The 25,755-nt window shown below is 42.1% G+C and overlaps 1 protein-coding gene and 1 long non-coding RNA gene across 4 annotated transcripts; one reads left to right on the top strand and one right to left on the bottom strand.

Annotated features, from left to right (window-relative positions):
• Nucleotides 1–1,609: 1,609 nt before the first annotated feature.
• Nucleotides 1,610–24,886, top strand: TUBB1 (tubulin beta 1 class VI). Of its 3 annotated transcripts, none has more exons than XM_040329706.1 (5): nt 1,610–1,743; nt 16,236–16,344; nt 18,853–18,963; nt 19,736–20,846; nt 24,576–24,886. In XM_040329706.1, the coding sequence occupies exons 1-4, from the start codon at nt 1,687–1,689 to the stop codon at nt 20,827–20,829; spliced, it is 1,371 nt and encodes a 456-aa protein (XP_040185640.1). In that variant the 5' UTR covers nt 1,610–1,686; the 3' UTR covers nt 20,830–20,846; nt 24,576–24,886. The 3 variants fall into 3 exon arrangements, with proteins under 3 accessions (XP_040185640.1, XP_040185641.1, XP_040185642.1); XM_040329707.1 differs by having other exon boundaries at nt 24,524–24,886; XM_040329708.1 differs by lacking the exons at nt 16,236–16,344; nt 24,576–24,886 and having other exon boundaries at nt 1,614–1,743; nt 19,736–21,650.
• LOC120918212 lies at nt 22,274–24,599 on the bottom strand. The gene is made up of 2 exons (XR_005744352.1): nt 24,478–24,599; nt 22,274–23,101 (listed from the first exon to the last, which is right to left on the bottom strand). It is a non-coding gene; the product is annotated as an uncharacterized LOC120918212 (long non-coding RNA).
• Nucleotides 24,887–25,755: the final 869 nt, after the last annotated feature.

Here is a 25,755-nt window from a genome sequence, read left to right as displayed (position 1 = left end):
CTACATGCGGCGGTCGGATTCCCTTTGGGGAGCGATCCGGGACGATGGCGCGGCTATTCGTTTCTAGCCGCTCCGTCGCGATCGCTCCCCGGAGCTGAAGAACGGGGAGAGCCGTATGTAAACACGGCTTCCCTGTGCTTCACTATGGCGCTGCATCGATCGAGTGATCCCTTTTATAGGGAGACTCGATCGATGACGTCATTCCTACAGCCACACCCCCCTACAGTTGTAAACACACACTAGGTGAATACTAAATCCTACAGCGCCCCCTGTGGTTAACTCTCAAACTGCAACTGTCATTTTCACAATAAACAATGCAATTTAAATGCATTTTTTGCTGTGAAAATGACAATGGTCCCAAAAATGTGTCAAAATTGTCCAAAGTGTCCGCCATAATGTCGCAGTCATGAAAAAAAAAAAATCGCTGATCGCCGCCATTAGTAGTAAAAAAAAAAAAAATTAATAAAAATGCAATAAAACTATCCCCTATTTTGTAAACGCTATACATTTTGCGCAAACCAATCGATAAACGCTTATTGCGATTTTTTTTTACCAAAAATAGGTAGAAGAATACGTATCGGCCTAAACTGAGAAAAAAAAATGTATATATGTTTTTGGGGGATATTTATTATAGCAAAAAGTAAAAAATATTGAATTTTTTTGAAAATTGTCGCTCTATTTTTGTTTATAGCGCAAAAAATAAAAACCGCAGAGGTGATCAAATACCACCAAAAGAAAGCTCTATTTGTGGGGAAAAAAGGACGCCAATTTTGTTTGGGAGCCACGTCGCACGACCGCACAATTGTCTGTTAAAGCGACGCAGTGCCGAATTTTAAAAACCCCTTGGGTCATGTAGCAGCATATTGGTCCGGTCCTTAAGTGGTTAAGCATTGTTTAAATGCCACGGCCTACCTGAGTATTGTTGCTGACCATGTCCATTCCTTTATGACTACAGTGTCTCCATCTTCTGATGGCTCCTTCCAGCAGGATAATGCACCATGTCACAAATCTCCAATCATCTCACCACTGGACAATGAGGTCACTGTACTCCAATGGCCTCCACACTCACCACATCTCATCCAATAGAGAACCTTTGGGATGTGGTGGTAATGGGACATTCGCATCATGGATGTGCACCTGACAAATCTGCAGCAACTGCGTAATGCCATCATGTTCCTATGGAGAAAACCCTCTCAGGAAGGTTTCCAACACCTCGTTGAATCTATGCCACTAAAAATTAACACATTTTTGAAGACAAGAGGGAGGTCCAACCCGGTACAAGCAAGGGGTACCTAATAAAGTGGCCAGTGTGTGTATATCAGTCCTAGAACAGATGTACCTATTTAAAAAATAAAAATACAAGAGAATAAGGAGTGACTATACTTTGGGTTTTAAAAGAGGGACTGTCCTTTTGAAAGAAATTAAAGGTCCCAATATGTAATTCAGTCCTGTAGTTTATCTGAGTGCTTTGGATGGTTCCCCTCTGTCGTCTTCCGTCAGAACTGCCTGGCTATCTTACAAGGGAGCTCCTTGCCCAGTCCCTGCACCCAGCAGCCCCATAGAGATAACAGCGAGCCGATGTCGTCAGCTCCACTATAAAAACGTGGTTGGACCCTTTTTGCAGAGTCACAGGCATTTTGAACTACAACAACAAGTGTCATCTGCTCAACCCTCCTCTGCTGCAGCATGCGTGAGATCGTCCACCTGCAGATAGGCCAATGTGGGAACCAAATTGGAGGAAAGGTAATTAGAAGCCGTAGTGGGTAAAGCATCCAATGTTTTAAAGTAATTTAAAGGGGCAATTACTGCTAAAGTAGTGATCATGAGACCAACTGTACTGCAGGCTGGGAGGATGCTTACACATTTCTTTTTTGCTTTGTTTCCGGTTTGCTGTAAAATTTTTATAATTTTTTGATCATTTCTATTTAAAAAAATCGTACCTTTAAAGCTAACCAAATAGTAAGAACTGAGGGCAAGACTCAGAACACAGAACAGGGATTTTATTGTGCAGCTGAAAGGTTCTAAAATCAGGAAAGTTATTAGGGAGGAAAATTACCAAAAATAAGCCGACCAGAACCTCTTAGCAATAGCTATTCACTTATTGTTATCCAGTTATCTTTGAAGGTGCAGGTTTAGGGGCGGCCTTAATCCTTTCCTCACTACTTGGACCCGGTTCACACTGGGGTGGCACGACTTTGGGGGCAACTCGGCAAGGCGTCCTGAAGACAACTTCAGAGGCGACTTGCAAAATGACTTCTGTATAGAAGTCAATGCAGGTCGCCCCCGAAGTCGTACAAGAACCTTTTTCTAAGTCGGAGTGACTTGCGACGCTCCTATTAGAACGGTTCTATTGAATAGAATGGGACGCGACTCGTCAGGTGGCTGAGTCGCCTGATGAGTCGCCCCAGTGTGAACCGGCTCTTAATGAGCCACTGACCAGGAACAGGCCTGCAGCAAGTAAGTTCCAAAATTCCAGATGTGCTCATCCTTGTTACAGGTCACTGCGTTCTTCATCCAGGTGGTAGAGGAAAAGGTCAAAATTCCATTTTGACAAGGCAGGGTTGTCACCTCAAATGTTAGTGCACTAGGAACCCAGGCCATCAGCCATGTTTGTATAGATATATTAATCCAATCAGAAACTATAAAAGTAATCAATGTGGGCAATCTATAGCGTCATATGAATGATCGAACAGATCTGTACAAACAGGAATGTCTGCCAAAAATGCACAAAAGGTGCATCTCGTTCACCTCAATGGTAACCGGCAGTCATCTCCCTCACTCCAAACTTGGGAAGGTCTGATTAATCCTATTTACAAGGACTAGGTTGAGACCACCATCGTTCATATGTTATCAAGCACGCATATCTTCTCCCATTAGAGCTTTTTCTCTTATGTAAGGGCTCATGCACACTGCAGCTAAAAAAAAAAAAAGCTGCTTTTACAGGCTTCTCAGTTTTTATTTTAGCTTGAATAAGCTTTTACTTTAGGCTCTTTTGCATATTTTTATTGAGCTTCTTAGGCTCGATTCACACTTATGCAATTTTAGCGCTTTTTGCATTTTGCACTGCAGTCCATTTAACATGGTTTCCTATGGAACACGTTCTGTAGTGCAAAAAAGCACAACAAGTGCCTAGGTGTGAATCCAGCCCTAGAGCTCCTTTGAGCGTTTTTTTTTTTTCTTTTTTACTTACAAACCCCTCCCATCAGCTTATTTTTCCTATTTTATTGTGCGTTTTCAAGCTTCTTTCGTGCGTTTTTGGGCACTTAGGCATTTTTTCTGCTCGAAAGCTTCTCTCAGAAAAATGAGTTTGGTGTGTGTGTGTGTGGGGGTCGGTTCTCCCTGCAAGAGCATATGCCTGTAAAAGCCATAGAGTGTATGGACACATTGGCTAACATGGAGGGGAGTTTCCAGGAAGAAAAAAATAAGAGCACAAACGCCTGACAGAGACGCTTCTTTGAGCTGCAGTGTGCATGAGCCCTTAGAGAGAACATACTCATGAGATTGCTGAATACAAAAGTATATATTTTAGAATGGGAAACGGCCCAAAAATGAAGCTACCTACAATTTTTTTTGTAGCTATCTTTACAAGCAACACTTTAATTAAGAAGTAATATGAGAGAATTTAATGTGATGAGAGCAACAATAGGCTACCATTATGAAAACCATGACAATATATTTGCGGTTTCACATCATATTAAATATGACAAATATATAAAAGTCAATATTTAACTATTGGGGGGTAAAAATAAGGGGGGGGGGGACTTGTTAAAAAATGTTTTACTAAATTTTTCCAACACGTTACAAACTGTAATTTGCCAGCAATTTCGCAGGTATTCCTGCTTGCCACATCTACTTTACACAGCCCAATGTGTCTGTAGTATGGCGATACATCCACCCATGATGGTACACACCTATAGGGTGATGTCTGATGTACAGAGCGTCATAAAAAGATACATTTTTTTTTTACTGCAGTAAACCTTTTATCCAACCTTTAAAATTATTACATTTATTATTTTGAAAAGCCAAAATAAAAAAAAAAGCAATTTTGGGTAAACCAATGATTTTTTGTTCAATAATCAACATGGTCTGCATTACCGGCGATGTGCTCTTTGCCTACATACTTCTTGCTCCAATGTTATGGATAGTACTGTGCATAAAATGTAAATTAATTTAATGCTCACAGCACCTTTTCCAAGTGTTTGGCCCTTGACCGAGTCTTATGGTAGTGTCAGGTTCCCGTACAAGTGCTTATGTAGCAGTTCTGCCCAACGCATGAATGCTCGGAGAGATAGCAAATTAAATATGAGAGGAAAACTATCCAAGTAGTGATAAACAACGTTATAAAGACTTTTAAAAACGGAAATTGATGACAGAGCTTTAGGCTCCGTTCACACATGCTGCGACCGTGACTCACAAGCAGGGGGTCTGATGCGTCCCTGTTCACCGATTAACCACTTAAGGACCGGACCAATATGCTGCTACATGACCCAAGGGGTTTTTACAATTAGGCACTGCGTCGCTTTAACAGACAATTGCGCGGTCGTGCGACGTGGCTCCCAAACAAAATTGGCGTCCTTTTTTACCCACAAACCGAGCTTTCTTTTGGTGGTATTTGATCACCTCTGCGGTTTTTATTTTTTGCGCTATAAACAAAAATAGAGCGACAACTTTGAAAAAAATGCAATATTTTTTACTTTTTGCTATAATAAATATCCCCCAAAAACATATATACACATTTTTTTTCCTCAGTTTAGGCCGATATGTATTCTTCTACCTATTTTTGGTAAAAAAAAAAAAAAAAAAAAAAAAAAAAAATCGCAATAAGCGTTTATCGATTGGTTTGCGCAAAATTTATAGCGTTTACAAAATAGGGGATAGTTTTATTGCATTTTTATAATTTTTTTTTTTTTTTACTACTAATGGTGGTGATCAGTGATTTTTTTCGTGACTGCGACATTATGGCGGACACTTCGGACAATTTTGACACATTTTTGGGACCATTGTCATTTTCACAGCAAAACATGCATTTAAATTGCATTGTTTATTGTGAAAATGACAGTTGCAGGTTGGGAGTTAACCACAGGGGGCGCTGTAGGATTTAGTGTTCACCTAGTGTGGGTTTACAACTGTAGGGGGGTGTGGCTGTAGGACTGACGTCATCGATCGAGTCTCCCTATAAAAGGGATGACACGATCGATGCAGCCGCCACAGTGAAGCACGGGGAAGCCGTGTTTACATACGGCTCTCCCCGTTCTTCAGCTCCGGGGAGCGATCGCGACGGAGCGGCTAGAAACGAATAGCCGCGCCCTCGTCCCGGATCGCTCCCTGAGGGAATCCGACCGTCGCATGTAGCGGGGGGGTCCCGATCGGACCCCCGACCCACGTCTAGGCAGGGACGGACAGGTACGCCAATGTGCCTGTACGTGCCATTCTGCCGACGTATATCTACATGCGGCGGTCGGGAAGTGGTTAAGGTACGCATCTGAGTTTATACTGTGATCTGAGGATGAATTGCTCCAGTGTCTCGAGCTACAGAGGTCAGGGAGGGATTGTTTTAAATCTAGTTTGACTGTTTGCAAAGTGTGTGTAGATAATATCTAAAGTCTGGGCCCAGGTGCTCTTATCTCAGAACTTATATTGGATTGGGCACTTGTGTGCGCTCCATGGCGCAAGCAAAGTATGCAAATAGAGGTTTCCCCAACATTGAAAGCTAGAGATCTGCCCGCCCTTTTTCTCTGATGTACTTCTGTCCATTTGTTGGATGGAAAGAAGTGTAAAAATTGTATCCGCGCTTAGAAACTAAAACAAAACAGCAGCTGTGTACTATAACCCAGATACCAGGCACAAACAATATGGAAATAAGAGGTGCAGCACTAAAAATATACTTGCAATATATAACACACAATGCATATAAAAAGGTGCAAAGATTACTAAAGTGCATTCAGTGCAGTCAATAGTGTATGAACAATATAGGAGATCAAAAGCAAAATATTGCATAAAAAAGGAATACGCCAAAAAAAAAATATATATATATATATATATATATATATATATATATATTAGGGATGCACCGAAATGGAAATTTCAGAACCGAAACGAAACCGAAATGAAAAAAAAATTCAGACCGAAACCGAAACCGAAAATTACTTTTCTTTTTTTCCCCTATTTCAATTTTTTTTTCAATAATTGAATGTATTACACAAGACATTTTAATTAGCTTCATTGATTTCAAATAACCAGAATTGAAAAGCTCCAATTCAATATAATAAAATCCAAACTTTTATTTAAAAAATTAGACACAAATAGTATATAATTGGTTACAGTGGCTGCGTTTGATGGGCACAGTGGCGACGTGTGATGGCACAATGGCTGCGTTTGATGGGCACAGCGGCTGCGTTTGATGGGCACAGTGGCGACGTGCGACGTGTGTTGGCACAGTGGCTGCGTTTGATGGGCACAGTGGCTGCATTTGATGGGCACAGTGGCAAAGTGTGTTGGCACAGTGGCTGGGTTTGATGGGCACAGTGGCGACGTGTGATGGCACAGTGAGGCTGCAATTAATGTTTTTTTTGGTAGTCAGAGAAGGCAAGCATGGCTCAATAACACACAAATGTTTTTTTAAAAAAACTTTTGTGTGTTATTGAGCCATGCTTGCCTTCTCTGACTACCAAAAAAAACATTAATTACAGCCTCGCTGTGCCTCTGTGAATAAATAGCAGATAATTTTTTTTTATCTGCCATTTTTTCATTAGGAAAGTGCTGGTCAGTCTCAGTTAGTTAACCCCCCTCCCCCCTGCTAGTGCTTACTTTTTTTTATCAGGTTACGCTGCTAGGTTCCTCCTAGGCAGGCAGTGTGGTTATTCTGACTCTGACTGTCACAGGTTCCGACACAGCTCCTGGCCTGCCCAGCGCTCCGAGTCCTCCCTCACCTCCGGCCGTGACGTCACGCCGCTCACGCCGCTGGACTAGACCAAAAGACTCCCCCATAGGGGGGAGTCCAAATACCAGGAAATGGAGCTAGGAGGAATCCGGTGGAGCACGATCGGCAGTCGGCACGCAATTTGTACAGTGCCGCTGCCGCTGCCCGCGCTATGTACATGTCTGGCGGCCAGCGTGTGTGTCTGGCGGTCTGTGTATGTATTAGAACTGTGCCCCCTTGTAAACGAAATGGTCCCGCCCACAGCGTTCATTATCGGCAATTCTAATGTGTTTCGGCAGGGACCCAAAAATGCTGTTTTCGGCCGATATGTATCGGCCACCGATATATCGGTGCATCCCTAATATATATATATATATATATATATATATATATACACACACACATATACATATATACACACACACACACACACACACACACACACACACTAAAAGTGAAATAAGTGCAAAATCTAAAATTCCGCTAGAGATGAGTTTCAAACATTAATACCAATGCAATATATAAAAATGGTGCATCTCTTCAAAAAATCATATGGGACTAAAAGACCATGTGTAGAGTCCATTGTTAAACCATTTTGAAAAGATGATCAAACACCCAGCTGTGTGACACCCATCACCAAAGTAAAAATGGAGGCTTACCAGAAAGCCTGCAACCCCCCTTACTCAGGGAGGTCATACAGCGCTTGACTGGATCTCTGATCCACTGAAGAAAAGCCCAGGTGCTCTCTCAGGAGGTGTCCTTAATTGGTAAACCAGAAGGCTCTCAACAGACCAGGAAGTAGCGGCAAAAACCATCAGTAGGTCAGATTATTGCACTTTAATTAGTACATATTTGTTTTTTTGCATATTTGTTGGACAGGCTCATTGCATTGCACCGAGAGCAGAGGGCTATTCAGAACCTTCAAGCTATTGTACAGTATTGAAAGTCCACTGTTTCCCAGGGGCTCTGCAGCTTAAACACTCTAGGTGCCGGAAGTTAGGGTCTGCAGGCATTTAAAAATAAGCACAACACAAGAAAAAAAAAAAAAGGTTGTATAGTAAAACATTTTTAAAAATCAAAAAGGACAATAGATCATAAATGCAATATATCAACCATTCAGTTTTAAGGATTATGAGTTTACTTATATCACCAGTAGAGGAAAACATGAACACATTTCTGCACTACCAGATCTCCATACATAAAACAGTATTACAGATGGAGAAAAAAAAAAAATATACCAGAAAAGAGGGAGAGGCACAAGACCTCAGCCTTGCAAAATATATTATCACTTCATCCTATCTGGTCTGTGCCACAGTACAGCACAACAGTTCCAGGAAACTGCAATTCAGATCATCACTCACAGTGCAATGTTCCAGTGCCTGAATTCCAGAAAACCAATAATCTTGTAAATTCATCCAAAAAAAAAATCTATCATGTGAAACAGATGTGATACATTACCTGACATAGCTGTGACTATTTCCTGTAGGCCCCCTGTTCTAGGGAAGATCGGAGAGTAGGTTAATTACAAATCAACAATAAAACTTATTTGATGTAGTACTGCACAGCACTTGTTTAGCTCTGCTGATAAAAGAAAAAATTAATAGAGCCAGGAGTACCAGGCCACAGAACTTCTAACCACATTCATTGACTATGGCCATGCTTTTTAGATAGCACTGTTATTATCCAGCAGTAGGATGTCTAAGTGCTGTAAATGGTTCCCTGAACTCTGCCAAGGGGCTGAATGAACTCGCACTGGGGGCAGAGCTGGCCAATCAACAACTACCTAAATGGCGAACCTCGCTTTCAGTAGAGATCTTGTGACCAATTCCCCAAAACCGTGTCCGGTACATAAAAAAACAATGCAGTAAATTAATAGTTATGTGTGACCACTCCTCCTCCTCGTCATGTCATAGTTAAGGAGGTCTGAGTCATCAAGAAGAAATAAAACTGTATATGATGCTATAATGCAATAGGACTTCCTAGTCTATATTAGCTTATAAAATCTAATACAAACCAATGAGGTTGGTTGACTAAAGGCAAATTATACTGTGTACTGCAAATGCATTTGCTCTGGATCTGAGGGGAAGCTCTGCTGATTTCTCTCATCCAATCATGTGCACACAAAAAAGCTGTTTTTTTATTTTCCTTATATTGGGTATCCTTTGCAAAGTGGACGCTTTACCTCATTTAGCTCCAAAAAAAGTGCACGGTACATTTGCTTTTAGTAAATCCATCCCATTGTATTGTACAAAGTTATTAAGGATAGAGTGGAGAGGATGGTACAATTTGTAGAGTGTCAATTATGGGGATACAGATCAACTACCTTCTGATTGCTAGAAGGTAAATGTGTTAAATTGGTTGTGTTTAATAAAAAAAATACTACTTTATTATTCTGAAAGGATATACAGTAAAAGGTGAAACCCAAACATTTTTAATATCATGCAAAAGTTCATTTATTTCACTAATGCAACTTAAAAAGGTGAAACTAATATATGAGAGAGACTCATTACATGCAAAGCAAGATAGTTCAAGTCATGATTTGTCATAATTGTGATGATTATGGCTTACAGCTCATGAAAACCCCAAATCCACAATGTCAGAAAATTAGATTACACGCAATCAATAAAACAAGGATTGTACATAGAACAATATCGGACCTCTGAAAAGTAGAAGCATGCATATGTACTCGGTACTTGGCTTGGGCCTCTTTTGCAGCAATTTCTGCCTCAAGGCGTGGCATGGAAGCGATCAGCCTGTGGCACTGCTGAGGTGTTATGGAAGACCAGGATGCTTCAATTGCGGCCTTCAGCTCTTCTGCATTGTTCGGTCTCATGTCTCATCTTTCTCTTGGCAATGCCCCACAGAATATCTATGGGGTTCAGGTCAGGCGAGTTTGCTGGCCAATCAAGCACAGTAATCCCACGATCATCGAACCAGGTTTTGGTGCTTTTGGCAGTGTGGGCAGATGCCAAGTCCTGCTGGAAAATGAAGTCAGCGTCCCCATAGAGCTTGTCTGCGGAAGGAAGCATGAAGTGCTCCAAAATCTACTGGTAGACGGCCGTGTTGACCCTGGACTTAATGAAGCGCAGTGGACCAACACCAGAAGATGACATATAGTTACATAGTTAGTCAGGTTGAAAAAAGACAAGTCCATCCAGTTCAACCACAAAAAAAAAAAAAACACAGTACAATCCCATAAACCCAACTGCATACCCACAGTTGATCCAGAGGAAGGCAAAAAACCCCAGCAGAGCATGATCCAATTTGCTACAGCAGGGGAAAAAATTCCTTCCTGATCCCCGAGAGGCAATCAGATTTTCCCCGGATCAACTTTACCTACAAATCTTAGGACTCAGTTATATTATGTACATTTAGGAAAGAATCCAGGCCTTTCTTAAAGCAATCTACTGAGCTGGCCAGAACCACCTCTGGAGGGACACTGCTCCCTAAATCAACACAGACTGTGGAAACTTTCTACTGGACTTCAAGCATCTTGCAGTGTGCGCCTCTTCATTCTTCCTGCTCTTCCTTTGTTTCCAAATGAGATGCAAAATTTGCTCTCATCAAAGAAGAAGACTTTGAACCACTGAGCAACAGACCGGGTGTGTTTTTCTTTAGCCCAGGTAAGACGCTTCTGACGTTGTTAGTTGTTCAGGGGTGACTTGACAAAATATAACATAAGACCAATAAAAAATAAAAAAAAAGGATTTAATAAATAAATGTTGGCTTACTGAAAATCATGTCTATGTACAGTATAGTATAAACTCAATACTTGGTTGGGGCTCCTTTTGCATAAATCACTGCATCAATGCGGCGTGGCATGGAGGCAGTCAGCCTGTGGCACTGCCAAGGCGTTATGGAAGCCCAGGTTTCTTTGATGGAGGCCTTTAGCTGGTCTGCATTGTTGGGTCTGGTATCTCATCTTCCTCTTGACAATACCCCACAGATTCTCCATGAGGTTTAGATCAGGCGAGTTTTCTGGCCAATCAAGCACAGCAATACCATGATCATTAAACCAGGTATTGGTACTTTTGGCAGTGTGGGTAGGTGCCAAGTCCTGCTGGAAAATGAAATCAGCATCTCCATAAAGCTGGTCAGCAGAGGGAAGCATGAAGTGCTCTATAATTTTCTTAAGGCTGACTTTGGACTTGATAAAAACACAGTGGACCATCAGCAGCAGACATGTCCCAATCATCACTGAATGTGGAAACTTCACACTGGACCTTCATGCATCTTGGATTCTGTGCCTCTCCACTCTTTCTCCAGGCTCTAATGCCGCGTACAGACGGTCGTTATTTAGCATTAAAAAAACAACGTTTTTCAAACTTCATTTTCAAAGACGACGTAGCATACACACCATCGTTTTTTCCAAAAGCTCTAGCAAAGCGCGGTTACGTTCAGCACGTCGTTTTAGCTACACACGGTCATTTTAAATGACACAAAAAACAACATAAATTAAAGCATGCTCAAATTTTTTTGGCATTTTTCAGAAGACATAAAACAACGTTTTCCCCACACACGGTCATTTTAAATTACGTTTTGAAAAACAACGTTTTTTTCCCATCACAAAAAACGACCGTCTGTACGCGGCATAAGACCTTGATTTCCAAATGAAATGCAAAATTTACTTTCATCTGAAAAGAGGATTTTGGACCACTGAGCAACAGTCCAGTCCTTTTTCTCCATCGCCCACGTGAGACGCTTCTGACATTGTCTATGGTTCCGGAGTGGCACTGACACTATCCATAGTCCACTCCTTGGGAATCTTCCCCAAATTCTTGAATGACCCTTGCTTCACAATACTCTCAAGGCTGTGGTTATCCCCGTTGCTTGTCAACCTTTTTCTACCACCCTTTTTCTTTCCACTCAACTCTCTATTAAAGTGGTTGTAAACCCACTTTTTGTACTTTTACCTACAAGTAAGCCTATAACAAGGCTTACCTGTAGGTAAGGAGAATATCTCCTAAACCTGCACGGTTTAGGAGATATTCCCCTCGCAATGCGCCGCATGCACAGGGGGGATCTACGGCGAAAGGACCGACAGCCGCCGGACCTTGCCGAGTTTTAAATCTCCCGCGCGCACGCGCAGAAGTGACGTCATCGCCGCTCCAGCCAATCACAGCGCTGGAGCGGCGATACCCGGAAGACACGCCGAGGCAAGATGAAATCTCGCTCGGCGTGGACCAGGTAAGTGCTACACACCTCGTCCGAGGCAAGTATTTCATAATGAGCTAATATGCGGTGCATATTAGCTCATTATGACTTTTGCCTTACAGGAGAAAAAATAAATAAAAAATTTGATGCGGGTTTAAAAACGCTTTAATATGCTTGGATACAGCACTCTGAACAGCCAGCTTCTTTAGCAATGACCTTTTGCGACGTACCCTTCTTGTGGAGGGTGTCAGTGACGGTCTTCTGGACAACTGTTAAGTCAGCAGTCTTCTCCAAGATTGTGTAACCTTCTGCACCAGACAGCGACCAGTTAAAAGGCTCAGGAAGCCTTTACAGGTGTTTTGAGTTATTTAGCCGATTAGAGCGCGACACCAGGAGTCTACAATATTCTATTTTTCCGAGACTGAATTTTGGGTTTTCACTAGCTGTAAGCCAAAATTATCAAAATTAAAAGAAATGCCTGAAATATATCACTGTGTGTGTGTGTGGTGTGTGTAATGAATTTATATAATATAAAAGTTTCACTTTCTTAATTGAATTACTGAAATAAATTCACTTTTTGACGATAATCAAGTTTTTTCAGATGCACCTGTAAATCACTATATTACAACACTGGCAATGGAGATGAATTTTACTCGCCTAAACGCTTACACACCTTTACTCGCCTATCCTCGTCATTACTCACACACAAGTTTTTTTTTTTTTTTTTACTCACTGACGTTGTTAACAAGTTTCTCAAGTAAATAGGAGTAAATTAATATGTCCTTGTGCAACTGGAACGTCAAGCTTTTCAGTGTAAGCATGTCTCATTTGTCATCAAGTCATTTGAGTTTGTCAGTAAAAATTTGACCTTCTACTCTTCGGGTAATAATACCCTGCTATTATTCATCAAGATTTTGGGACAGATGAGGGTGTGGCTGTGGCTGCCTACTACTGTGGGGAAGGCTGATAAGGGAAATGCTGGCTTGTCATGTGAATGGGATGACAGATAGAAATTTGAATATAGTGTTATTTTTTTCATTTTTGCTAAGCTATGTCAAAAGAACCACAGCCACTTCAGGAAATGTAGCAGACATTCAGAGCTTGTAGTTCTATACTGCAAATTATGTATACCAATAACCTGCTTGGTTACTTATCACCTCCACACCATTACAATAATCATATAGCTAGCATTTACCCTTTAACCACTTGCTTACTGGGCACTTAAACCCCCCTCCTGCCCAGACCAATTTTCAGCTTTCAGCGCTGATGCACTTAGATGACAAGTGTGCGGTCATACAACAATGTACCCAAATAAGATTTTTATAATTTTTTTAACACAAATATTTAATTACCACTGGGGTTTTTATTTTTTGCTAAACAAAAAAAGATTTTGTTACAAAACTTGGCAAACCGGTAATTTTTCTCCTTCATTGATTTGCGCTGATGAGGCGGCACGGATAGGCAATGATAAGGCAGCACTGATGGGGACAGATACGGCGGCACTGATAAGATGGCACTGGTAGGTGACAATGATGGGCAGCACTGTTGATGAGGCACTGATTGGTGACATTGATAGGTGGCCCTATGGGCACTGGTAGGTGGCACACATGGGCACAGATGAGCTGGCGGCAGCTCTCCCTGATCGGGACTGATGTCTCTCATCAGCGTGAGGAGAAAAAATAGCAGATTACCGGCTCTGTTTACATCACATGATCAGCTGTCATTGGCTGACAGCTGATCACGTGGTAAAGGGTCGGGATCTCATAGACTCCCTGATCACAGAGTGAGCCGCGTGCGCCCTGCAGGGGGCACGCAGGCCATCTATTGACGGCCTCCCAGCAAAGTAGGCCTGCCCTGTAGCCGTCATTCAGCTATAGCGTGGATCTGAAGCGGTTAAATTAAAATTTCCCTCATACAGGATTGGGTGTTGAATGTGAACATGGGTTCACTTTAGATATGCATCAAAAAGTTCACTCAGGGAAGGCATACTAAGCGCCCAGAGGCGATTCAGTTTGCATGTGTTGCGCTATATAAGTCTCTCACTCACTCATAGAGAAAGGTCCCAAACACCACACACCTAGCAATGCTCTAAAGTAAACAGATAAAAGCAGTCTCATCCAACTTCATTTAAAGCCACACCTCCAACGTGTTTCACCCCACCTACAGGGCTCAATTATAGGAGGGGCTTAATCATCAGTCAACCTCCACAATTAAGCCCCATTGGTGGGGTGTGGCTTTGGATGAAGCTGGCTGAGGCCGATTTCACAGATTTACTAATGGCATTGCTAGGTGTGCAGCGTTTGGGACCTCTCTCTATGCATAGTCACAGGATGTGAAGAGCTAGATGGACTCCTGCCCTGCCAGCACCCATTGCTGGTAACACCAGATGGATTTACAGGGGCGTGAGTGGAGACCTTAAAAGTGAACCTTCAGTCATTTGTTCAACTTTCCATCCATTAAATCTTCTGCCCTTGTTGTTTTAACTTTCGATAGGAAAACTATTTTTTTCTGCCAGTAAATCCCTTATACAGCCCACTTCCTGTTTCTTGTCTGGGCACTAACCTATGCTTCTGACATGCAGAGCTCTCGTGAGATCTTGCCAGGAAGGGGGGGGGGGTGATGAGTCATAAGAGGGCCAATGAAAGCTGCAGAACTGGAGGCATGCTTCTGTCAATCCAGGAAGTGAACAGGCAGCAGCTTCAGCTGCCCACAATTAAAATGGCTGCAGCCAGACTTTGTGGAGGGAGATTTCTGCAGCATATGTGGCAAGTACAGAATCACAGTATATATAAAATAAGTGGTTGGAGGGAAGCTTCAGAATGGCAAATATGTTTTTACTATAAATTATGTGAGCAGACTGCAGTTCCTCTTTAAAGTTCTATGAGGTTACCATAGGTTCACTTACTAACAATGTCTTTGTAAAGTGCCAATACACCCAGTGTACAGCCTCTACTCCTTTAGTGAATTAACTCCAATAAATTAATCAAACCATCACCCAAAGCCCTTCAATTTTGTGGCGGGTGATAGGAACAACCTGTGCGCACATGGACTTTAAAAGTGAGAATCTCACTCCATGTTCCTTACGCCTATTTACATGTAAACATTAAAAGTAGGTTAACATGATAGCAAGAGTATTTTAACCACTTGAGAGCCACGCTATAGACGAAAGACATCCACAGCGCGGCTCTCAACTGCCGGGTGGACGTCCTTTTATATTGCGTGCCGCTGGGAGTGCGCAGCGGGTAAACACTGTGCCCAGGCGCATCGCCGAGATGCCGATGCGCGTGCCTGTCGGCCGCGATGTCCGCCAGGTACCCGCAATTGCCGGTGACAGCAGGGAAGTGGATCTCTGTGTGTAAACACAGAGCTCCACGTCCTGTCAGGGAGAGAGGAGACCGATGCCGTGTCCCTTGTACATAGAGACACAGCCTCCGCCACCTCCCCCAGTCAGTCCCCCTCCACACACAGTTAGAACACACCCAGGGAATACATTTAACCCCTTACCACCTAGTGTTAACCCCTTCCCTGCCAGTCACATTTATACAGCAATTAGTGCATTTTTATAGCACTGATCTCTGTATAAATGTGAATGGTCCCAAAATTGTGTCAAAAGTGTCCGATATGTCCGCAATATCGTAAAAAAAGATCGCCGCCAATACCAGTAAAAAAAAAAAAAAATACATCATAAATCTATCCCCTATTTTGTAGGCGCTATAACTTTTGTGCAAACCAATCAATATACGCTTAACAAAAATATGTAGAATACGTATCGGCCTAAACCGAGGAAAAAAAATATATATATATATATTTTTTTAAATTGGGATATTATAACAAAAAGTAAAAAATATTGTGTGTTTTTTTCAAAATTTTCTGTCTGTTTTTGTTTATAGCGCAAAAAATAAAAATCGCAGAGATGATCAAATACCACCAAAAGAAAGCTATTTGTGGGAAAAAAAATGATAAAAATATAAATTTGGGTACAGTGTTGTATGTCCGCGCAATTGTCATTCAAAATGCGTCAGCGCTGAAAATTGGTCTGGGCGGGAAGGGGGTTTAAGTGCCCAGTAATGAAGTGGTTAATAGTGTTTTTCGATTGTCCATTATAGTCCTCAACGACTGCTGTCTATAGCACTAAAGAGTGGTCTTTTCATTTCCTTCCTAGTTCTGGGAGGTGATCAGCGATGAGCACGGTATTGACAATGTTGGAAATTACAAAGGAGATTCCGACCTGCAGCTGGAGCGGATCAACGTCTACTTCAATGAGGCTCACTGTAAGTTTTCAGCACTGCATTATACATTCTGAAAGTGTGTTGGCTTAGTAGGACAGCAAGTTAGGAGACTACTTGGGTTCATATTTTGAGCCACTGTTTTATTTATTCACCTCTCCTTATGGGTTGAACACTTATCCTTATATAGACCTACACCAATTACCCAAAACATTATAAGCACTGACAGGTAAAGCAAATAACATTGATTATCTTGTTACAATGGCGTCTGAGGCTCCATTCACACTAATGCTTTTTTTGATGCATTTTGCATAAATGCAGAGAATTTTTTTTAACATGGTTTCCTATGGAACACGTTCACATCAATGCTTTTTTGTGCCTCTGCGTTTTTGGAAAGGGTCTGGGACTTTTTTTTTTCCCCTGCAAAAAGCAGCATTTTGCATGCAATATAATTCAAAGGACCCGCATCCAAAACGTGAGTACCGTTTTTTTTTTTTTTTTTTAACCTGTTCATAGCGGTTTGTTAAAGAAAAAGGAAAAAAAAAAAAAAAAAAAAAAAAGATTGTGGTAAAAACGTGTGTCAAAAAAACACAGCAAGCGCCGCAAAAACGTTCAAAAGCAACATGCATAGGTGTGAATCAAGCCTGAAAGGGAGTGGAATATATTAGGCAGCAAGTGAACAGGTTTCCCCTGAAGTTGATGTGTTGAAAGCAGAAGAAAAAAATAAAATAAAATGAGCAAGCGTGAGAATTTGACGAGGGACAAATAGTAATGGCTAGATGAATGGGTCAGAGCAACTCCAAAACTTCAGCTCTTGTGGGACGTTGCCTTTCTGCAGTGGTCAGGACTGTCTGAAAGGAGAAAATAAATTCTTTGGTAATCTGACAACAGGGTCATGAGCAACCAAGGCACATTGATGCACATGGGAAGCGAAGGCTGGCTCATGTAGTCCGAGAGAGACTAGTTTCTTATCTGGACTGACCTGCAATGGACACGAGAGTATCAGAACTGAACCACAAAGCAATGGAAGAAGGGGGCCTGGTCTGATTCAAGAGAGTGGTTTGAGTAACTCAAGCTATAGGTGTTGACTCAGCCTCTAAATTCTGCAGATCTCAGTCCAATAAAGTATCAGTGGGATATGCTAGAAAAACAAGGCCAATCCATGGAGGCCTCACCACACAACTTACAGGAATTAAAGGATCTGCTACTGATAACTTGGTGCCAAACAGGGCCGAGGATAGAAATCATGGGGCCCCCTTCAGCCTCACCCCCTTTCCCAGACTCCACCTTAAAGCAATGCCATAATGTACTGCAGACAGTGCCACCCATGCCACCGCCATAATGTACTGAATACAGTGCCACCCATGCCATAATACCATTGGCAGCATGGGGGGGGGCCGTCTCTGGGCCATAATGTGCTGCAGACAGTGCCACCCATGCTGTGCCTACCAATGCCATAATGTATGGATGATGCTGCAGTAGTAGATCTTGAATCACCCCCCCCCCCCCTAAGCAAAAACACACACACACACACACACACACACACACACACACACACACACACACACACACACACACACACAACCACACACACACACTGGTGTTAGCAAAGCCGAGCCACAGGAGTAATTTCCTCTCTGATCCTGCTGCCTGGATTGGAGTGTCTGCCAGTCAGTCTTTTCTTCTGCCGCCACAGCTGTTCTGCTCTGTTCTTCACTCGGCCTGAGAGAAGAGCGCCAAGAGCAGAGGGAGAGGAATCACTCTGCAGCGCCAGGTGAAGACAATATGCAAGACGCTGGCCGGGACTTAAGCCAGCATGAGGCGCGGGCGTGGAAAATAAATTCTTCCATGGCCGAAATTGAAGAAATAGTCCCTCCCTGCCACACGGTTCGGTAATTTTTTTGCATGCATTAATTTTCTGTCCAGGTTGCATGGGCCCCCCCAGCAGGCCGGGCCCAGTACAGCAGGGCCAGTTGTACTGGCCTATCAGCAGCCCTGGTGCCAGATATCACAGTATACCTTCAGAGGTCTAGTGGAGTCTATGCCTCAACAGGTTATGCTGGGTGGTCATAATGTAATGGCTAATCGGTGTATACTTTCAGCTGTTGCCCCAGAAAGGGTGTATTCTAACGCAGTGTTTTTCAACTCCAGTCCTCAAGGCACACCAACAGGTCATGTTTTCAGGCTTTCCATTATTTTGAACAGGTGATTTGATCAGTTTCACTGCCTTAGTAATCACCACAGTCGTTTCATCTAAAGGAAATCCTGAAAACATGACCTGTTGGTGTGCCTTGAGGACTGGAGTTGAAAAACACTGTTCTAACCCATCTACTCTATCCCTTTCCAGTATACGTTAGAATGTGAGTAGTTGCTTGGGACAGTAGCGACAATCAGGCACGAGGCGCTCAGTTTTCAAAATTTAAAAGCAGACAGAAAATGTAGATATTCACAAAACATTTTATTTGTAAAATGTATTCTTTGACTTTTCATAAGGTCAGATAAAAGCACATTTCCTCCTGGATCTAATTTTAAGTTTGGTTTATGTTTTCACAGCACAGAAGTACGTCCCTCGCGCTGTGCTTGTGGATCTGGAACCCGGAACGATGGACAGTTTGCGCTCCAGTGCCATTGGACCTCTGTTTCGTCCAGACAGTTTTATTCATGGTAAGTTACAAACACTCTGCCGTCTATTGCTGAGGGACAAAACAAGCCCCTTAGGGCAGTAGTTAGGGTTGCCACCTCATCCCTTAAAACAGAACACATATGAATTACACAGGTTCTGAGGCTAATTTAATGCAGGTAAGGCACCAAATGAGTCCAATTACCACCTTAATTAGCCACAGAAACTGTGTAATTAATATGTGTTCTGTTTTAAAGGGATGAGGTGGCAACCCTAGCAGTAGTTCTCAACTCCTGTCCCCAGGACCCACTAACAGGCCAGATTTTAAGTATTACCTTGGGGAGATGCAGTCTAGAATACTGCAATCACTGAGCAGCAAATTATATCACCTGTGATGTATTTCAGTTATCTTGCAAACCTGGCCTGTTAGTGGGCCCTGAGGACAGGAGTTGAGAACCACTGCCCTGGGGGGGGGGGGGGGGGGAAAGGGTCATCAATAAGTTATTAAGCAATTATAAAGTTGTTGATTGACTGAACTGGTAGATCACACAAATCAGCATTCATCAAGGTATATAGTAGTGTGAACAGCTGTGCTCATAAGGGGATGAAGCAAAATACTATGTAATGGGAGGCATTTCAAGTGGTTTCTCAATATAGGGATGTTCCTCAGAATGGGTGACCATTGAGCTTCTGACATTCGTCATTCCAAGTCGCAGAGCCAGGCCAATATTCTACAGTAATTCAGTATATCAAATATGTGATTTTATCTTTTTAAACTGGTGACCTGATGATCTTTATTATGGTTTAAAATGACAGGCAATTCTGGAGCTGGCAACAACTGGGCTAAAGGCCACTACACAGAGGGAGCAGAGCTGATAGAATCAGTGATGGACGTGGTGAGACATGAGAGTGAAAGCTGCGATTGTCTTCAGGGTTTTCAGCTGGTGCACTCTCTCGGTGGAGGAACAGGATCTGGAATGGGCACTCTTCTTATAAACAAGATAAGGGAGGAATATCCAGATAGGATAATGAACACCTTCAGTGTAATGCCTTCTCCCAAAGTCTCAGACACAGTGGTGGAACCATACAATGCCATCTTGTCCATTCACCAACTGATTGAGAGCACAGATGAAACCTTCTGCATCGACAATGAAGCTTTGTACGACATCTGCTTCCGCACACTGAAGTTGTCCAACCCGACCTATGGAGACCTCAACCATCTGGTGTCCATGACCATGAGCGGGGTGACCACCTCACTACGATTCCCCGGACAGCTTAACGCAGATCTGAGAAAGCTTGCCGTGAACATGGTGCCTTTTCCTCGTCTTCATTTCTTCATGACTGGCTTTGCCCCTCTAACATCTCGCAGGAGCCAGCAATACAAGTCTCTGACAGTGCCGGAGCTCACTCAGCAGATGTTTGACTCCAGAACCATGATGACTGCCTGTGACCCTTACCGTGGCCGTTATTTAACGGTGGCTGGCATCTTTCGTGGACGCATGTCCACCAGAGAAGTGGATGAGCAGATGTTGGCTGTGCAGTCCAAATACAGTGCCTATTTTGTGGAGTGGATCCCCCACAACTTTAAGGTTGCCGTGTGCGATATCCCACCCCGTGGACTTAAGATGTCCGCCACCGTTATTGGAAACAACACTGCCATCCAAGAGATCTTCCGACGCATCGCTGAGCAGTTTTCAGCCATGTACCGCAGGAAGGCTTTCCTCCACTGGTACACTGGCGAGGGCATGGATGAAATGGAGTTCACTGAAGCAGAGTGCAACACCAATGATTTGATTGCTGAATACCAACAATACCAGGAGGCCACAGCAGATATAGATGACTATGAGGAGGAGGAGGAAGAAGAAGTAGTAGTACGAGTGACGGAGACCATAGAAAGGGTGTACAAGTAGAACCCAACTGGCCAAAGGTCAGAAGAACGAACAATTCTTGTATATAGCAAGCAAACATCCTGAGTTTTATGTTTCTAGTGCAGTGTTGGAAAAAGAAAATTTGATTTGTCACTCTTTTTTAAAGAGCCTTTGTTTGTTCTTTGGTCAGTTTAATCTTAGCGCTTCACAAGCATTAGCACTTCTTTGCTACCAAGAGCTTTAACCGCTCGTTGACAATCATATTGCCTTGCCACTATAATGCCTGTAGTTAACACACACATTTAAGAAACTGTGCAGCACTACTCTAACAAGGCACTTGCCTACTCAAAGGAATGTGTAGTGCTCTCTTCAGAAGACTAACCTTTAGCACACTCTACCCCCACCTCACTTCACTGCTGCAGTCCTTGAAAATACCTGATGGTATAGAAAAACAGCTGATTCACTCCAAACCCATCCAACTAAAGTACTCAGCATCTGCATGGCCTATTGCAAAGCCAAAAAGTTATGCGAGTCCAACACAGTGCCTACATTATGGATTACACTCTGGACTTCAGCAAGCAGACAGGGAAGCAGGGTGGGTTGATTGTCAAAAGAACAGCCTAGTCTAATAACCACTTTTTAATCAATTAAATATTTTCTAGGGACAAATCAGAATACACATGTTGAGAATACTAAAATTTTCAACTGTTTCCAAGATCTGTGCATTTGTCGAAGTTGGATATTTCTAAATGGACGTAGCTAAAGGAAATGGTATGCATGCAAAGGCTGTTTTTTTTTTTAAATAAGACAGTCTTCATCAAAATTCAGCTTGAAATAATCAGAGTGGTGGCCTTATGCCCTTCCCCACAATTAGGGTTGCCACCTCATCCCTTTAAAACAGAACACATATGAATTACACCGGTTCTGAGGCTAATTTAATGCAGGTAAGGCACCAAATGAGTCTAATTACCACCTTAATTAGCCACAGAACCTGTGTAATTCATATGTGTTCTGTTTTAAAGGGATGAGGTGGCAACCCTACCCACAATATCCCAGTCTGGGCACTTCCTAATTAATGGTGGGCCCTAGATCTTAGCCTGTGGGTATTTTATCCCCATGCCCTTTTTTCACCCTTCTCCTCCACTCACTTTCCTTTGAGGCTTCTGCCTATTCTCTCTCCCCTTTCTAATATGTGCCGGTGCCTTTAGATTTCGGTCATTTTCGCAGACCTACGGGGTCGTACCTTGAGCTCCTGCTCTATAAGCTGGACCGGTTTTGGGTCCATTCATTGATGTTCTATGTAATTTTATGTCTCTCTCCTGATCCCCTGTGTGGGTAAACTGTTGATCTGCATCTATGCATATTTTTTTTCTTCAATAAAAAGGATTGTACCAGAAATAATCTGAGAGAAGTACGGTAAAACAAGGACAATTAAACTTTTAGAAAGGCAGCCATTTTTCCAACCTTATAATATCCATTTGTTTAAAAAAAAAAAAAAAAAAATTTTTATTAAACCTTGGAGTTGCGACCTACATTGTTTGGGCTATTTTTTTTTGTTCCCTTATTGCTGCTATAAGCTGCTGTTGTGTAATTTTATGAATAAATTATTAAACTGCACCAAGCTCATTGGCCTGGTTTATGAATACCAATCAAAACAGAAGTGTTGTCCATAGCAAACCAGATTCCTTGTCTCCCCCCCCAGTGAATAAAAACTATTACCATACTGGATGCTGTGTATGATGGGACCCGTCTTTGCTGAATTGTTTTTAGTGGTGCAAGCCTCAGGGCTGGCACAGGTGTTCAGTTGTCCTCAAGAGGAGCAGTTCCCCTTTGTTTTAGTCCTGATACGCAACAGCATTAGCTATGTGTGGGCATCAGCAGGAAACGTTTTCATCCAGATAATGTAGAAGTTGTGAGGCAAGGATCTTTAGGCTGACCAGTCTACAGGCAGAAATGCTTTATGACCATTAGGGGTTGATTTACTAAAACTGGAGTGCAAAATCTGGCTACCATGCACAGCACACCAATCAGTTTCTACCTTCAATTTGTAGAATTGAACTTTGACAAAAAAATAAATAAATGGAAGCTGATTGATTGCTAGGCAGAGCTTCACCACATTTTGCACTTTCCAGTATTATTAAATCAACCTCTTAGATACAAGTTGTAGTGACGCGATTAGAACCCTGCCCATGAGTAACTGAATCTCAGAGCAACGATCTGAATGGATTTATATTCATTTACCTGGAGCCAAAAAGGATAAAGACCTGGGAGAATGGCTGCTTCCTCTGTAGTCTTCTCATATACACATTCTGCACTGGAAGCAAAAAACGTGGGGAGTGAGTGCAAGATAAAAATTATAACCCTACATATGTACCATCCCATAGAAAATTATAAAGAAATACAGCAAGAGTGGGACTTTATATGTACCTTGAAGGGTACAAGGAATACACAAATCAAGGAGTTGAAAAAGAAAAGTGAATATGATTTTTATCTTAACATAAAGTGAAAATTTTGTATATATATTAAGATAAAAATCATGTTCACTTTTCTTTTTCAACTCCTTGATTTGTGCATTCATTAAACCCTACAAGGTACATGTAAAAATCCAACTCAATCTTGCTCCATTTCTTCCCAACATTCTGCACTGGGAAACCTTTCCCTTAGACTGGGTTCACAGCTCCATCAGATGCGGCTCGCAGCAGGGGCCACATCCAATTCGCATAGGTGTGAACCCAGCCTCGAAGATGGCCATAAGCTGTACAATCTTCTTTACATTTGCCAAAATTATGCAATACTTGTAAAGTCTCACGGTTTTTCACCTTAATGCATTCTATGTGCCTCAGCTGCCCCCCTAAACCTGATCGTTCCAGTGACGAGCACAAGCCCAGCGGCTCCAGACGCTGTTTTAAGCCCTCAGTGGATAGATTAGTAGCAGCGAGAGCCATTGGCTCCCGCTGTCGTCAATCAAATCCAGTGGCACAGGAGCCTGGGGAGGGCTGAGTCCTGCTGTCTGCATCAATGTATGGGACAGCAGGACTCTAAGAGCGCCTGCACGGGTACCCCCGGCTCTCTATGGGGGTACCCGATGAAGGTGAAGAGCTAGGACCTCTGCTGGGGGCCCCCCCTAGAGAAGGAGGATCAGGGCTGCTCCGTGCAAAAAAGCAGGCAAGTATGACATGTTTGTTAAAAATAAAAAATGCACCTTTACAATCACTAACTATCTATTCAATCTATCCAGTCAGACATAACCTTGTACTACCTAGTTGTTGGCAGGTCTAATACAATCAGATCACCCTTAAGCCTCATCTATTCTCTGAAGATACAAGTTGGATCACTCTTTGGAGGGCATTTAACAGGCAGTGAGATGTTATGCGACCTCCTCATTGCCTGTTTTAATCCCTGTGCCAGTGCACACAATGGATGTGGTTGCAGGGCACCCCCATTCAATACTGCCTACCAAATAAGAGGGAAGAATTTTTGCTGTTCTGTAATGCAAAGCATTGTGGCTGCTGTATATGTACAACCCCCCCCCCCCCCTCACCTTTGCGGCTTACAAGAGCGGTTGGAAGCAGTAAAAGTGCATCTCCACCACGCATTTTTAACACATTATATATTAATAATAGAATATATTAAATAAGAATTACACATTTTTATCTGCAAAAAAAAAAAAAAAAAAAAAAAAAAATTTACCTTTTTAAATTAACTTCTCTTTTAAACCATGTGATTTTTTTTTAAGAAGTCAAGATGTGTTTGTATTCAGATAACTTAGAGGGTGATGTATTTGGCAGGTGAACCATTCTTCAACCAACAACCAGCCCATTCCTGTTCTAAACTACAGAAGCAAAAACAAAAGATGATGCAAAAAACCTCTTTTAGAAACTGAAACACAGAAAGCAGAACTGCCAACCTCTTTTGCGCAAGGTTTACCAACAGTCATTTACTATGCAGTCAACTGTACCAATATCTGAAAAAAAGAGGAACTGTAAAAATGTGATACAAGTCTTATGATCGGTGTGGTTTTCAGGCACAGCTATGGGAAAAAAAGTATATATTTCGCAATATCTATAAATATTAAAATAAAATGCAGATTAATACTTTATCACGTGGATGGAGTTTTTTTTTTTTTTTTAAGTCACTAGCACAGCATTTTCTAGCAACTTTCTTAGGCTCCATTTACACGAATGTGTTTTTTTAATGGATTTTGCAGAAATGCAGGGAAATTTTTTAACTTGGTTTCCTATGGAACATGTTCACATCAATGCTTTTTTGTGCCTCTGTGTTTTTGGAAAGGGTCGGGGACTTGTTTCCCCCCCCCCGCAAAAAGCAGCGTTTTGCATGCAATAGAATTTAATGGACCCGCATCCAAAATGGAAGTACTGCGTTTTACTTAACCTGTTTATAGCTGGTTGTTAAAAGAAAAGTAAAAAAAATCTAAATTGCTAGCGAGAAAAAAAAAAAAAATAAAAAAAAAAAACAGCAAATCGCAGTCAAACGCGTGTCGAAAAACGCAGCAAGCACTGCAAAAATGCTCAAAAGCAACATGCATAGGTGTGAATCGAGCCTTAGAAGGCCATTCTTGTAGCAACACATTACCAGCATTAATCAAACTGAGAGACTTACCCTTAATAAGCACAAGCAGGGGAGGATTATAGAACTATAAAAATGGAGAACACTTGCTCTCTGTAGGTTTGAAAATGGCAAGGAAGGGAGGAAGCAGTCTGGTCCATATGTTCCAGAGATAAGCTAGTGATAAAAATACCTGCAGCAATATACAGTACATTATTTTTATATATTAAAGAATGAATGAATGTACGTAGGTTGCACACAGTTCAGCAACAATGTCCTTATTCTGGTGTAGTGTAAAAAAATAATAAAAACACTTAAAACCAGATGCATTTTTTTTTGTGGCTCACAATTTCTGCTTTTCATGTTCTTAATAAAGGCCTAGGTGCTTAAAAGGCAACAAAA

This window comes from Rana temporaria, chromosome 12 (assembly GCF_905171775.1).
Source record: "Rana temporaria chromosome 12, aRanTem1.1, whole genome shotgun sequence".
NCBI classification, from domain to species: domain Eukaryota; kingdom Metazoa; phylum Chordata; class Amphibia; order Anura; family Ranidae; genus Rana; species Rana temporaria.
Note: the sequence above shows the minus strand (reverse complement) of the source record. Positions and strands in the feature narration are given on the sequence as shown.